The 15,815-nt window shown below is 53.3% G+C and overlaps 1 protein-coding gene across 5 annotated transcripts in view; it reads right to left on the reverse strand.

Moving 5' to 3' along the window:
- CCDC88C (coiled-coil domain containing 88C) overlaps positions 1-15,815 on the reverse strand; it is a 121,073-nt gene that overhangs the window by 13,068 nt on the left and 92,190 nt on the right. For 4 of the 5 annotated variants that reach the window (XM_072839714.1, XM_072839710.1, XM_072839712.1 and 1 more), the window contains 6 exons: positions 13,338-13,481; positions 10,919-11,105; positions 9,138-9,283; positions 6,735-6,824; positions 4,993-5,228; positions 188-376 (listed from right to left, as the gene is read on the reverse strand). In XM_072839714.1, the coding sequence (XP_072695815.1) occupies positions 188-376; positions 4,993-5,228; positions 6,735-6,824; positions 9,138-9,283; positions 10,919-11,105; positions 13,338-13,481 (992 nt within the window). The remainder of the gene's footprint in view (positions 1-187; positions 377-4,992; positions 5,229-6,734; positions 6,825-9,137; positions 9,284-10,918; positions 11,106-13,337; positions 13,482-15,815) is intronic. The other variant, XM_072839711.1, reaches the window with a different exon arrangement.

A 15,815-nucleotide genomic window follows, 5' to 3' on the forward strand; every position in this document is an offset into this window, starting at 1 on the left:
TGCCGGGCATTGGGCCTCCAGAGGGGGCAGCTGTCTGCCCTGCATCACCCAGCTGACAGGCAGGGGCTATGCCCACATGATGACAAAGCTAGTCTGCCTACAGCCTAAGTGCTCTGTGAGCCTGGGGTCTTCCCAGGCAGGACGCTGGGTGTGTAGCCCTCTAATTCCGCAGGCACCCACAACTCACCTTTGGTGCGGCCTGGGTGCCGGGAGAGGGGGGTGGAGCTGGAAGGGGTCGTAGTGATGGCTGAGGTCGAACAGGTCCGGGAGCTCAGCTCCAAGGGCCAGGGCTTCATGGCTGGGTCAGCGGAGGCATCCGTGCGGTCAAGGCTGCCTCTGTGCGGGGACCCTTGCTTTGGTTTTAGGTCCCCAGGACCTGGGGCAGAGAAGGACATTGAGAAATGGGGCTGGGCTACTGCACCGAAGCCTTGAAGCAAGGGCACTGGGGTGCAGGGACTGGAGGCATGGAAGCTGGGACGCTGTTTCAACAGGAGGGCCCTGGCTGCAGGCCAGTGAGCGAGGCCTCAAGAGGCCAGGTCAGAGGGCGAGCCCCAAAAGCCTCGGAAAAGATCAAGAGCTCCAGAGGACAAACCCACGGTTGCCAGGAGGCCAACGCACGAGCTTGGGGCACGCCTGTGGTGTAAGAGTGCCGAATGTAACTCAGATGCCCAATTTTATTTTTTTTTTTTATTTTTTATTTTTTTATTTATTTATTTTTTTTCAGATGCCCAATTTTAGAAGACCCTGGTGGCATCTGCCCTGGGTCACTCCAGGCCTGCAGCCACAGCCCCAAAGGTCCAGGACATCCGTGCATCCTGCCAACGGCCCTCTTAGGCTTTGAGAGAGGAGTTTATTGAGGCACCAACAATCATTTGTTTAAGAAGTCTTAGTCTCTGTAAGAGTGACTTTTACCTTGTATCTGGTGCTCTTCTGAAATCACTACACTTTCTACCAGGAACATACACCCTTGTTTAACAAAATCTATATAAAAATGTTTAAAAAACAAACAAAAAACCCTCCAACTACCTAGTGGCAGGACAAGGGATGGGCTCTGTGGATGGAAGACAAACATGAGAGCAGCTGGAGCTCCCGAGGGCACAAGGACAGTGCTGTTTTGCAGCACATCCCCCTCCAGGCACCCCTCACCAGGGACCGGAGCGTGCCCTCCCGCCACACCGACCCCGCCGGCAGCCTTAGCCATGCCACGTCTGGACTCACTGGGGAAGTTTTCAGTGCCCAAATCTTACAACCTGAAACACCAAGGCAAAATTTGGATTCTGAAAGATACCCTTGATGAGAAGCAAGACTCAAGTCTGGGGGGATGAGCAGGGAGAAGCATCCAACAGGTGTGGTTAAAACGGCGGGGGGCGGAGGTGGAGGGGAGCGACAGTTAGCACGGATGGCAGAGAATGGGGCGATTCTGATGGCATGCTGGCGACACAGGGACCCAGAGGACTGGGGTCCCTCAGGTGAAGCGCGTGACATCGACTCCGTGCCACATCGACCAACTTTAACAGCTTAACAGATATTTGTTCATATGGTTACCTTGCTTTTATGGTGGTAACTGGTTTTCCAGCGACAGCATGAGTAATAATCTTTCCCTTTAATTTAAGATAAATTTAAGTGGCAACGGTGAGTCACTTGAAGGGAGAAAACATAAGCGATCACACAGGTGATGGAAAGATGTGGCAAGACTCAGGAAGATGGCACAAGAAGGACAGCAGACAGGAGACAGCGCAGTAGCTAAAGGCCTCTATCGACCAGCACTCCACTCCCCCCGTTCTGGACGTGACGATGGTCTTTCTGTCCGCTATCGCATTCACCTCTGTGTCCAAGAGGTCAGAGAGCTACCGCACAGTCATAAAACTTCGTCTGGGCTGACCTCTGGCTCGGCAACATCGATCCAATTATACAAAATGCTTGAATGGAGCAATACATCCTTCTGGACACAGAGCATGTCTGAAAAATAGCCTTGTCAGCAAAAGCCAACAACTTGGTGCTCTGACAGAGGAGGAGGAAAGGGCAGCGGTTTTAAATTTAGCTGCTTAAAAATAAGTCTTAAAAAAAAAAACCAAACAGAAAGCAAAACAAAACAAAAAAAAAAACACCTCACTTGACAGAGGCCGTATATTTTAGGAAGCAAAGCGACAACCGACCAGTTCTGCTTTACACACGGGCACAACATAAGCCTGCAGGTGCGAGCGAGGGGAGGCAGCACATGGCCACTGCACTTACTGATTGGCACGGACATCCTGGCCCGAGGACCTGTGCATGGATGTCCCGAGGCTCCCCTACAACTGTGCTGTGCTGGAGAAATGGTCCAGGGGTGTGACAACTCATCTTCTCTTTTGAAATCAGAATCCACGCAGGCTACTTTAAACTTGGCTTGAAATTAGGATCAGGAGGTCCTAGGAGGGGTCCACTATAGGTCATCAGGCCTTTAGGTACTTTTTTTGTTTTTGTTTTTGTTTTTTTGGTTTGTTTGAATTTCAGAAATGAAGGAGGAGACATGATGAAAATGGTATGATAAAGGGAAAGGATTAGAAATCTCCAATTTCTGAAAAAGGGACAGGCTCGTTAGGAGAGGATGGGATGTCAGAGGAGGACCAGAACCGCAGGCGTTTAGAGAGAGTCGGGTGGGCCGTTGGAGACTTGTCTTTGTCCTTGCTTTTGCTTCTCAAAAAGGGACTCTTTTTGCGCTGAGCTGCTAAATTGTTATTCCCCGGATAACCCAAGAGAGGAAGGAAAAAAAACAAAACAACAAATAAATGAAATGAATAATAACAAACGATTCTAAATTAGCTAAATGTAGACAGGAGATCAGAGTCCCGTCCAACCCAGGAAAGATGGGAGCAATACCCTTGACAAGCCCAGAACCGGGACTCAGTGAATCATTTATGCTCTGACTCAACGTGATTAAGTCAGGGGCGTCTTAGTGTCAATGTGTTACTGGGCACGTGAGGAGAATTATGTGTCGCTCAGGGAGCCGATGGCTGAAATTTTTTCAATTTTGGTGTGTGTTAAATTATTAAGTAAGGATGTTTATTAATTTAGGACTTGGCTTCCCTTACTCATCCATTTTAATGACAGGCCCCGCCGGACGACCTGGTGCACACTCTGCTCCCGGTTCCTGTTCAAAGGCCCTGGAAACCCCTAATGGTATGTTTTTCTGGCCCAATGTCACAAGACGACGGTCTACTGAAGTACTCGTTGGTAATTCTCATCTAAAATGACCTCTGAAAATCATGAAAATACCTGTTTCTATACCTTCAAACCCCACGACACCAAGAGCCATTCCCTTCAAGATCTACGCAACCTGTACTCCAATCTTACCCATCGTGGCCTTGAAAATCAAGTCTCATCTGCTCTGACAACTTTCTGAACTCGACCTATAATACCAGAGCTGGGTTAACCATTTTTCTGATTTAGGATTAGAGCGGACACAGCAGTAATTGCTTATTTCTGCCTCCACAGCACCACCTGGCGGCCAGCGCTCAAGCCGCCGACTCAGGGACCCCAGGCTCTGCGGGTGGCGGGCAGGGGCGGTTTGCAGCTCTACCATTGATTACTCTGGCAAGTGTTTCACTTGGGCAAGCCTCCCCTTCTCTGCTCTGAGAAGGGGTGATTAATTGTGCCCACCTTGGGCGGTCATTAGGACCCCATGAGACAGGCACAGCAGGTCAATGAGCTAGAAGGGTGCCCAGCCCAGAAGCAGCACCGGGACATACACAGCTGCTGCGGCTGCAACAAAGAATTTTCCCCGACCCACTAGTTTGTCAAGTCTTTATTTCTTCTCCAAGTCTTCCTAGCTCATAGAGAGCAAGGGTAGGTAGTTAAGTCAATTTAAAGGATAATACAAATTGAGGGCATAACGGTCAACTTTAAATAGCTACTGTGAGCACCTGAGGGGAGCGAGCCCCCCTACATAGAAGCAAAGGCTCAGCTTCACCATCACCCAGCTGCACTTGAGCCTCTTACCTACTCTATCTCTGAAGAATGGGAATGCAAGCATTAGGCCCCAGTATGCGTGCACGCGCACGTTTTCTCCTCGGCATTTCAAAGTGATGCAACAGGACCTACTGAATGGCACCCCCAAAAGGCTCGTGCACATGTCACAGTCACCGGGCAGCTTGTCACCACTGGCCCTCAGCACCATAACATCAGCCCCCGGGGGCACAGGACTCTCAGGCATAACAGGCCTGGTCTTCAGAAAGTTCTAGTGTCCTTCACGACAATTTAAATTACTCAGGGTGCACGCTGGGCAGGTTGTGAGTAAATAACCCATTAAGAGATATTTAAAAAGTAAATCGGAAAATTTAACAATGTTTCTGGCAATTGCTGTGCCTAGCTGACTCTAAGGTACACATCCCTGCCCCCCACCCCCCCATTCCTTCACGTTTCTGAAATCAAGATGCAGCTTCGATGGTGTCTGACAGTCTTCGCTGGCCAGGTGGCATGGCCACAGCCAATCTACGGTGCTCCTATATTTCTTTTATGCCCCAACCTACGTCTTTATAAGAGCCGTCCAACCAGAGTATAAAGAAATCCCGAAGTGGTAAAGCCCTGCCTTCTTTAACTGCAGTGTCTTTCCTGCCAGTATAGAAATTATGCAGCATATCATGATAACCTCTCAGATTAGATGAAACACAGCATAAAAAAAACAGGAATCCATGTCAGAACCTCTGCAGCGCTTGCGTGCATGTAGGTCTGGACGCCAAGGCCCTACCACAGCCTATGTGATGAGTGACACTTTCATTCTAAAATAACAAAGCCGTCAAGGGACACAGCTGCGGCTGTGAATTCGTGTTTTCTCCTGGGTTAAGGTTGCTGACATGTGCAAGGAGGCACATGTGTGTATGCAGCGCACCCTCTTCAAGCTCCTACATGCTCCCGTGCACCTGTACACGTTATCTCTCATCCTCCCCTATCCAGGCACAGCCCTCCAGAGCAGCCCCTCTGTAGCCCAACTGCAGCCTGGCCGGCCGCTCCTACCTTTACCCATAGGCCCATTGAGGGCATCCCGATCTTCTGCACCGCTGCAGCTGGATGGGGTGGCCTCGGGGTTCTCTGGCTGCGATCTGAGGGCCTGAGGAGATGGCAGGGTCGGCTCTGGGGACTCCACCTGCCAGGGAGGGCTGTCTGCCGTTGACTTCAATCGTTCTCTGGAACCCTCTTTCTTTGGTTTGATGAGCTTGACTAAGGCTTTGGCGCCAATCCAGTGGTTTTTCCTAGTGAGAAGCAGATTGTTAGGACACAACCAATCCTTGTCACCCCTCCACCAGGCCACAGGGTGCCCTGACTGACATGAGCCGGGCTTTCCATCACAAGCCTGGCAGCCATTCATTCGGGGTTCAGAATGGTGCTCCTCACCATCACCAGGATCCCTGGACTTGGGGCCTAGTGATGGTGGAAGTGTGTACCGTGCAGAAATTCACCCTAGCCTCTGGGGGAGACAGGATGTCAAACATGGTGCAAACCTCAAACTCTTGATTATCCGTGCAAAACAAAGCTGCACTGTGCTAACCTCAGCTCTGTCTGTTGGCAATTTTTCTGTCAAAAATGCCATTTAAAAAAAAATTTTTTTAAAAGCCATTTTAGAACTGAGTCACAGACCTCCTCATCTTCTGCTCAAGTTATTAGTAAGTAGAATAAGTGGACATTCTTCAACCAGCCCTTGGTGTGGAGGAGTCTGGGAGAGTAGGCAAGAATGACTCATTTAAAGTAAAACCAGAGAGTTTTAAGAGTAAGCAACAGAGTTGCTGCTGACAGGAAATGGGAATTCTGATTTAACAAACAAACAAACATGGCTCAAACTAGCTGGTACCATGTTTACACAAATCACCGTCTCATCTGAGTCTTCATCTCTCTGCCAGAGCAAGGACTGAGGTTCAGGAGTTCCGTGGTTCCCCAGAGAACCTCAAAGGGTTTACAGGGACTCGACTTTGAGGCTGGGCTGGGGCGGCTGCTGGGGGCTCGGGGCTGGATGGGGGGTGTGGGGGGAAGCCCAGCGGCACATGGCCGGCAGTCCCCGGGGACCAAGCTGGGACCACCACCGAGGGCCTGGAGAAAGGAATGCATGTGGGAACCTGCCCTGGGGTCAGGGAGTCCAAAGGAATCCACGTGAGGCCCAGGGGTTCCCGTGTTGGAAGGACACGGGCGCACCAGCTTTCCCCGGAACAGGAATGTGATTTCCCACGTCCAGTTAAATCATGAGGCGGGGGCGCCTGGGTGGCTCCAGGGGTCGGGCATCTGCCTTTGACTCACGTCGTGATCCCGGGTTCCTGGGATCGAGTCCCACATCAGGCTCCCCACAGGAAGCCTGCTTCTCCCTCTGCCTGTGTCTCGCCTCTGTCTCTCATAAATAAATAAAATCTTAAAAAAAAAAAAAAATCTTGAGACAGACTCAGACACGACAACCCTGCTGTCTGGCTCCCAGGCTACAGACTCTCTGCCTCCTTGAAAGAGCCGTGCTAAAGTGAGCCCGTCTCCTCAGGGTCGCCCCTGTGTCCTCAGGGTCCCCCCGGTGTCCTCAGGGTCGCCCCTGTGTCCTCAGGGTCGGCTGGCATTTGCTGACCCTCACAGGACAGGCCACAGCACAGAGGCCAGGGCTGACAGTCATAGGACAGCCTCCACGGAGCAGGGCGCTGCTCTGGCCGGGAGCAGTTTCCACTCTGCTCACGACCACGGAAGCTCTCTGCTCTGGACTTAAACCACAGACACGTAAATGAACTCACTTCTTTGGAGCAGGATCATAGAACTTGTACTGATCCATGATTTTTTCTTCCAGTTTTTCCTTATGCCTCCGTAAGGCATTTAATTTGTCTCTGTGAAGAGAGCGGAAAGGAGGATGATCAATTGAGTTTTAAATTAGACCCGTACATTTACTCAGCAGCCCAGCCCTGGCGGGACCTTCTCTGGGATTCAGACGTCATCGTGCCCATGACCACCACTGTCGTGAAATGGGGTATGTGGACGGGAGCATCTGGCATGGGTCCGGGAAGCCCCAGTGCCTCAAGGGGTTCGTGTTAGAGCACTCAGGGTCCGGGTTCAAGTCAACTCAAGGGAGCAAGCCCCTAAACCACCGGAACACACTTCTGGAAGGACTTGCCAGCCAGGTCATGCAGTACATGGGGCATTTGGGGTTGGACACCGGGCTCATGTATTAACACCTTTGGTGAGGGGCAGATGTGCTCTCAGGGAGCGGGTCCCTTGAGGGGCAGCAAGGCTGAAAGAGTGACCTCTGACCTGAACCCACTCCGATGCTGGTTTCCGGTAACGCTTCCACAGGGGCAAACTCAAAAGCTTTTAGGGACCAGACAGAGAAGGTAAGGAGCACAGCGGGCCTGGAAAGAGCCAGGAGAGCGGTGGGGACTGAAGTGGTGGCAGCCTGCTGCCAGGCGGCCGCGTGAGGCCTGCAGGGCAAGTCTGCCAATTTGCCAGAGAAGCCAAACCCCTGGGCTATGCAGCAAAGCCTCCGGGAACCAGTTTACATTTTCAGAAATGCAGGAAGGGTCAAGATGCCCCCAGGCCTCTGCATTGCCCACAGGCCTCCACCCGCTGGGCTCTTCCTTTGAAGATGAGGCCTCTGAACCAGAGGCGAGGGCGGGGCTCCCCTACGCTGCGGCCGGAGAGCTCTCTGCACAACAGCACCTCCACGGAGACCAAGAGCCTGGTGAACCTCCAGGCCTGATCACAGAAGCCCACTCTGCTCCCAGCACCCCCGGCTTGATGTCTATGCTGCTCTCCTGTCCTCACCACCACGCCATGTGGCCTTTTTCTCCACGTGCTTCCATGGCTGTGTGGCCCCACGGATGCACACAAACTCACAGACAGCAGGCCTTGCAGCCGCTCAGGGGACCCAGAAGGGTGCTCTGCTCAGAGCAGGCCCTGGGACGCTTGCCAACTTCTGGCACCCGACAGACACTCTCGAATGCAAAACTGCCATCAAATCATCCCCCATGGGCACCAGGCCCCCACTCTCCCAGTGAGCACCTGCCCAACCCCTGCTGGCAGTTTTTACCAGCTGGTTACAGAGGGCCAACTTCAGCCAAGGGTCGGTTGTAAGCACCCCAAATTTACAGCGTGGTTTTCAATGTGAACCATCCTCCAGCAGGTGGTGAGCCAGCTCTACAGGAGCAGACAAAGCTCCTGACAATCACTATGTTGGAGAGGACGGCCAGTGGGCTGGCATCCACCGTGACCACATGCCCCTGCCGCATGTCTCCTCTTGCCCTCCCAATGCTGGCCAGCCACTCCCACTCGTGAGGCAGGACAGTCCCACCACCACAGCACAGGGTGGTAAAAATTACCCAGATCCAGGAGACGTATCTTGGACTATTGGACTTCTAAATCACGAGGCTTCCAGTACCCAGGGCTCTTCCTTCTGACCTCTGTTTCTAGCAGCCCTGGTGAATCCAAACCCACGAGCTGGGCACAGTTGAGCACCTGCCTCCCTCTCCAGCCACTTTCTCTTTGGACATTCCCTGCCGCTAGACCACTTCCGTCTCCCTTGGGTCCCTCCCCCACCCGCCTACCTTCTCCACATCCCATGTCAGCAACCAGAACTCCAACTCCTGCCACCTGTAGCTCAACAGCTGCCCAGCAGGGACACGCTCCCCACACATCCCACCACCCCTACACCAGTGCCTGGCTCCCAGGGAACGGGTTCTGTGCACCTCATGGGGCCCACACCAGAGCCGGTACTTCATCAGCACCAGCTGAGGTAGGTCAGCCACAGCATGCCAGTAACCCACTGTCCCGTGATCCAAGGGAACACAGACGGAGGCGAGAGCAAGACACCAGTTATAGCACCTGTTCTCAGCCTTCCATTGGAATTCTTCCCTGAGATACTTCTCATTGGCACGGTCCTATTTTTAAAAGTAAGCTTAATCCCAAAATCAGATTCCAAAGCTCCTGTTGGCGGGCACTGCCGGTGGAAAGCGAACAAAGACCAACCACCACACTCACACAAACCCAGAACTGTTCCAGAAGTCAAGAGAAGGATGTGCTGGTAAGATGGTCTATCCCCTTGCCCTTGGGACACCACCAGGCCCAGGGGCCAACCTCTGTCCAGAATGCCGCAGGTCCCAGCACGGGGCCCCTATGTCTACAGCCATCACCCCCACACACATCCTTACATGTACTGCTTCTGCTCCTCATGGTACTGCTCCTTATTCTCCATATTCTGCTCTAGAAGCATCTGGTTCTGCTGGCTCAGCAGCTGGATCTGGCTCAACAGGTGGTGGTTTTCTTCCTCCAAGTTGCCCTTGAGACGGGACAGCAGCTAAAACACAAATCAATGTTTCAAGCACCACGCGATCCCAAGATACCCCTGCTAAGAACCCAGCCACCAGGGGAAGGGCCACGCGCACACAGAGCACCTCTCCTCCACTGGTGAAAACCACCTGCAAGGACCCAGAGAGCCAATGGCCTCGGGGTTAGGGGACGAGTTCCCTCTGCGCCTACCCTGTCCATTCAGGCAGCCGCCAGCAATGCGTGGCCACCAAGCACATAAAAAGTGCCAAAATATCCAAGAGATTCTGAAGACTTCGTGATAACAAAGAAGAGACCGTGAACTATCTCAGTAAGGTTTTTTTTTTTTTTTTTTTGGGGGGGGGGGTACAGGTCAAAACGGTATTTTAGATAGGCTAGCTAAATAAAATAGATTAAAATGAAGCCCCCGTTTTTTCTTTTTTGACGTGGTTATTAGAAAACATCAACTTGTGTACATGGCCTGAGTTACATTTGTTGGGTAGCTCTGTTCTTGAACAGGGTTGGCACAGCTTTTCTGTGAAGGGCCCGACACTATGTATCTCGGGCTCCCCAGGCTGGATTGGGGGGGGGGGCTCTGTAGCAGGGAGGAGCCAAGATGACACATAAAAGACACACAGGCACGGGGGCACGGCTACATCCCAATAAAGCGCTCACGGACACGGACATTTAAATTCCCAATCATTTCCACTTGCCACAAACTATTCTTCTTTGGGTTTTTCCCAAGCATGAACACTGTAAAAGGCAGTCTTAGCTCATTGCTGTAGACACACAGGCAGCAGGCTGGGTCTGACTCGAGGGCCTGAGGACATCATCAGGCTGATGCAGCAGGAAGGCCCCAAGCCTAGGCTTCAGACAGCCTGAGTTCCCACCATGCGCCGAGGCTCCAGACTGAGGTCTCCTCGGAAATCCTACAGCACCTCACTGTGACACCAAAGCCTATGGTGGCTGAGGCTTCCTCTGCCCCAGTGTGCAGTCCCCACCTCCTCCAGACACCCTCTGTCCCAGCCCAGGGGGCTCCCCAAGCCTTGGATTCCTCTGCTGTGATGTCCCACAGGACCACCAGGAGTCCAAAGGAAAAGGCCTCTGAGAGGGTTTCTGAACAAACAGGAGGCAAGAGGGGCTGAGTCGGGGGGATGCTGCTATCCTTGGGACATCTTAGAGTGGGGAGGCACCATGCTGCTCTTCCCCACTCGATCTCATCAGTCCTGGGATCCACTCGTGATCTCATCTGAGATGGTTATACTTCGCAAAAAGGCAATTTCCAATAGCTCGGCCTCTCTGGAGACCGGGGGGCACTCACGGGTAAGCACCACCCGAGCTGCCCTGGGACCAGAGCCAGACCAGCCACTCGCGTGCGCCATTTCTCATGGATACTGAATCGCAAAGATGAAAGACAAGCGCAGACACGGACGAGAGGATGGAAATTCCCATGCACCTCCCGACCCTGCGGGAAGCAACAGCAGATGGAAAGGTGTCTTCTGGTACATCCCTGCCAGTCACGTGGCCTCTGCCGCCCTTTCAAACGCCTTGTCCCCTCTTGGCCCCTGTACTGCCCTCTACGTGGTCTTCGAGCACCAGCACCCACCACAAGCACCCCCTCCAACCCCCCAGGCCCAGGGGACTCGTCCATGTCCCGAGGCCTTACCTCGCAGTGATTGTCCAGCTTGGTCAGGGAGATATCCATGCTCTGGTGCTGCTCCTTCAGCTCATCAAACCGTGCCTGCCAGCGGTTCAGTTCCAGCTGTGAGTTGTTCAGAGAGGTCTTCAGCTCCTTGGTGTGCGCATGCAGCTCCTCGTACTCTCCCTTCAGCTGGTGGTGCAGGAAATTGACCCTGGGGGCAGAGGGCCACAGGTCAAGGGCTGAAGGGCACGCCAGGTTCCATCCCCACTGTGCAAACTTGCAGAAGACGGCAGCCTCTCTGCGCATCAGTGTTTTCATGTGTAAAATGAGAGAGTTGAACAGAATGAGCAGTTTCCAAACTGTGTTCTTCAGGGTTTTTTTTTTTTTTTTTAAGATTTTATCTATTCATGGGAGACCCAGAAAGAGAGGCAGACACACAGGCAGAGAGAGAAGCAGGCTCCCTGCAGGGAGCCCGATGCAACTCGATCCCAGGACCCCAGGGTGATGCCCTGAGCTGAAGCCAAAGGCAGACACTCAACCCCAGAGCCACCCAGGCCCCCGTGTTCTTTGGGGTTCTATGAGGCCCATGGGTGCCCCCACATTGGGCTGGGGGAGACAGAGTGGGTGGGCTCAGACACCTGCTCCAATAGACCATCACTGTTAAGCTCTCTTTTACACTTCAAAGCTTTGGCGTATGGTCATATGTATTTGGAAGAAAGAGTTCAGCTGCTATTTCTTTAAAAAAAAACAAAAACAAAAACAAAAAAACAAACAAAAAAACACTGAGCCAGAACATTTTTTTCTCTAAAATGCTGGATCTACGTCCAGCTCTTCTTCCCAATTCCAAGCTCCTTTCTAATTTCAGCTCATGAGATGAATAATGTACGAGACACCAGGGTATTATGGAAATCCGCTAAAATGATCATTGTAACCGTCATCCAATGGGGGCTTCTAAGGGGAAGATTTGTATCTGGAAGCTCCAATTCCTGGAGGCTCACAGACTTCATATGGACACAGATGTGTCTTGTTTGGCCCACACGCTTCTTTTCAGCGGGTCAGTGTGCCAACATTGAAAAACGTGAAGGTCTCACGCCAACATCCACATGTCCAGTTTCCCTTAAGAAAAAAGGCGTAAAATCAAAGAATGACCTGGAAAGCTCTGGGCCTGCCTCCTGGCCAACAACCCTCAGCTGCTGTGTCTTCTCTGTCTGGCCTTCCCGGTCACTGGAGGCCCCCCGAGGGTGTGCAAGGGTGCAGAGAGGAGGCAGCTTTGTATGGTTGTGCCTTTGTGAGGAGACCAGACCCAACTCACATCCTGACTCTGCCGTTAACTAGACGCACTGACTTTGAACACATTAGTTCCTCCCTAAGCCTATCGCCTTGTCTGTTTTTTTTTTTTTAAAAAAAGAAGTTGTGGGATGATAGTAGTACAACGGATTCTTGTATTCGAGGCAGTGAGGCTCTAAAGTCTCCGTGATCCCCAGATTGGCGGATACTGAACCAACCACGGCCTCTTGAGAAAACACAGGGTATAGGATCCTACAAGCTCTGGTTACATTTTAGTCAATGGCATCAAGATGTTCCTTATTTCATCAGGGCTTCTGTCTGAAGATATCTCTTGTACTGAGCTCAAGGCCCTAGCACCATAGCTGCAGCCTGAATGGAGCTTCCCTAACGTGTACTTCCTCCACAAAGCTGTTATTACACCAGAAGCTCCAGACCACATTACTGCGTTCCACATGGGGGCTATTTTAAATAGTGAAATTGTTAGGGCGCCTGGTGGGGGGGCCTCAGGTCATGATCCTGGGGTTCTGAGATGGAGCCCCATGTCCGGCTCCCTGCTCAGTGGGGAGTCTGCTTCTCTCCCTGCTCAGGTGCTCGTGCTCACTCTCTAATAAATAAAATCTGAAAAAAAAAAAAAAAAGTTAAAATAGTCACCAAAAAGCACAAAAATCTGTGTCATGCTTATTCGCAGTTCGAGAGCTGTAAGAAGGATGAGTGTCCTTGTCTGACCTCAGCTGGAGACTTGTGCTTTGTGTGAGTCAGGCATCAGGACACCCTGGGCACATGCATGAAAGCACCAGGACCATGGATTCGGGGGTGACAAGTCTCAGCAAGCAGGTGAAGTCACAAAAAGGGAATGCGTGAATGATGAGGGTGGACGGCATGTCCTTCCTGAGATGGCTGCATGGCCTACGTCAGAGGAAGCCCCTCACCAGATACAAGGCACCATCCTCGGTGTCACTTGGGTCCTTCCCAAGTGCCCGCCACCAGCTTGGGTCCCCTCTTTACTTGTGCCACACAGCTGTGAACGTGACAGGGTTTGTAAAACACACGACTGAGGAGACCCCGCTGACCTCCTCTGGGTGGGGCAGGTCAGTCTACAGGACATCCCGGTTGGCAGCTGCCACGCACTAGGTTGCGTGAGATCCCTGGTGCTCACCTGTCCAGTTCGCCCCGCAGTCGCTGGTTCTCACCCACAGCCATGGCGCCCGTCCTCTGCTCCTGCTGCAGAGCCTCCCGCTCAGTGTTCAAGACCTTCTCCAGCTCGTCTAGCTCCGCCTTACGTTTCAGCACCTCATCGTGCCTGTTGGAGAGAACACACCTGCTAGGAGCCTGTCTGGGGCCTCCTTTTCCTCCAGGTAACAAACCCCCCCCGAAGACTGTGAAGCCTCCTGTGCAAAATGGGGTTCCTCTGATGGCTTCTCTCTGCAGAACTGAGGGGGATGGGGCAGGGAACACGTGGGGCAAGAAGCAGGGCAGTGGGGAAACGGGAGGATGGTGGATGGGAGAGCTGTCTGGGCCAGGGGTCTCCCCGAGCCCAAGGTGTGGCCCTCTTCTTCCCACCCGATGGGTCTCCAAGGTCCCTTTGCTTCCCATGAAAGCAGCCCTTCCTCCCTGGGCCACCCGAGGGCACAGACTATGTTTTCTGCACCCAGAGCCCTTTGCCTCGGGAAGTATAAATCCGTCACTAGGTGGTTCACTAAGCACAGACGGATCTAAAAGAAACCACAAAATAAACAGCTGAATTCCTCTGCACAAAACAGCTAATCCCTCTTCACTGGGGCCGGGTAAGCCCTTGACCCTCCTGGCCCTGGGAACCAGGTCTTCTGCCCTTGCTGCAGGGACAGGGGTTTGCCTGGTGGTGGCCAGAGGCCAGGTCGCAGGTACACACGCCCCCTTCTCCGCACCCCCAACCACAGCCCCCCAGCCCCATTGGTCTCTCCCCCTCCCCCTGCAGCCCTGTCCCCGTGGTCACCACACAGCTGGCTCTAGAGGGCAGCAGAACACAGGAGGATGGACCCCTGACATGCCATGCGTGGCTGGGTCCTCCTGCCTGCTGGAATCATCCTCTCACAGGGGATGCAGGAGCTCCCTCGGGCCCAAGGCTGCAACTCAGGTATCGCCTTTCAATGGTCCCCACACAGGGAAATCCCTCTTCTCAGATCTCCTTCCCTGTTGGACTTGTTCACACTTAGGGGCAGGGTGTTCCCAAGTGCCCCACTTGCCCTCAGACCTCCACTCCTGCAGCCCCTCGTGCCATCTGACCAGAGCCAGGCCCTATCAGGGGGCCGAACTCGGGAACATGGTCAGGCAGGTGTCCATTGACACACTTTGGGGCAACCTTTTTTGTTTTTTTTTTTTTTTTTGCCACAGGACAAAGGTGGCCCCAGTGTGGACAAGTGTAAAGCTGGAGGGGGACGCCCTGTCTGGCTTCTCTGGTGGCAACAAGTCACCCAGGTTTGACAAATTAGAGCTCATGGGCAAATGCTTAGGGTTCCCCAAATCCTGCTTCCCTACTGTAACATCTTAGAAAAGCCCACTGATCCAGGATGAGTCACTACCCACCCAACTGCAGAACAGACCCAGTGCCTCTTGCTCACCAGTCAGTCCTGGCGACAAGGTGGGCACACCTTGAGAAACGAGCATCCCATTTAGGTGACAAATGAAAGGAATACGGAGCCATCACCCCTGTGTTTCAGGCACCTATACTCCCAAACCTACAGCCCTGCTGCAGATGGACCAAAGGGGCCCCTGGCCATCCAGCCGCCTGCCCAGGCAGTGAAAACTCCAGTACTACAGTAGTTCGGCCTGCTGTGCTGATGAGGAACCAGGCAAAGAGTGACCCCCCACCCCCAAGGCTCATCCCAATCCCACCTGCAGAAACCTTCCCTGGAAGGTCTATACAGATGCTGAGAATACCCAGAGATGCTTTCATGACCTGTAACAGGGCGTTAACGATAGGACCCAGAGGTGCCCGCTGAGTGGGGGGCATGGAGCCCGTTTCAGGGCTCAGTGAATGCTTTTTGCTACACCTCACTAGGGAACCAGGAGCACCCCTACCATGTGCAGACACAGCAGCACGCACACAGGACACGCTGACTCCGTGTCGCGTGAACCTAGGATGGGCTCTGGTGGGGAGGGGGGTGGGGGCGGGGAGGTAGAGACGGATACCCCAAGGCAGAGGATGCTGGTTTTGGGCCTCCGCAGCGCTGGAAGGAAGAGATCCGGGTGGATAAAGCAGGTCAAGGAGCCCAGACAGAGGCAAAAAGGAAGTCCTGGGTGAGCGAATAAATGAACTACTCTACCTCTGTGCCCTCAGCATCATCAGATGCCCTTACAAGGCTCTGCTGGCCCAGTGATCAAGACGAGTCGAGGGGATGCCAGAAGCAGGGAACCCGACAAGCACAGGACGTGGGGTTATCACCCCCTCGGATGCGGCATCTGCACCGTGTACTTGAGAGCCGCTCTGTAGGGACAGGGCTGCCCCGGGTCAGGATCAGAGGCACAGCGCCCCTCCCACCAGACTCCAGGTCCTGCCACAGGGGCAATTAGGGGCCCGTGGCAATCGGGAGCCTGCCAGGGCGGGAGCTCAGGTGACACGAGCTGACCCAACTCACACGACGCCCAGGAGCCTGGT

This window comes from Canis lupus, chromosome 9 (genome assembly GCF_048164855.1).
Source record: "Canis lupus baileyi chromosome 9, mCanLup2.hap1, whole genome shotgun sequence".
Classification (NCBI taxonomy): domain Eukaryota; kingdom Metazoa; phylum Chordata; class Mammalia; order Carnivora; family Canidae; genus Canis; species Canis lupus.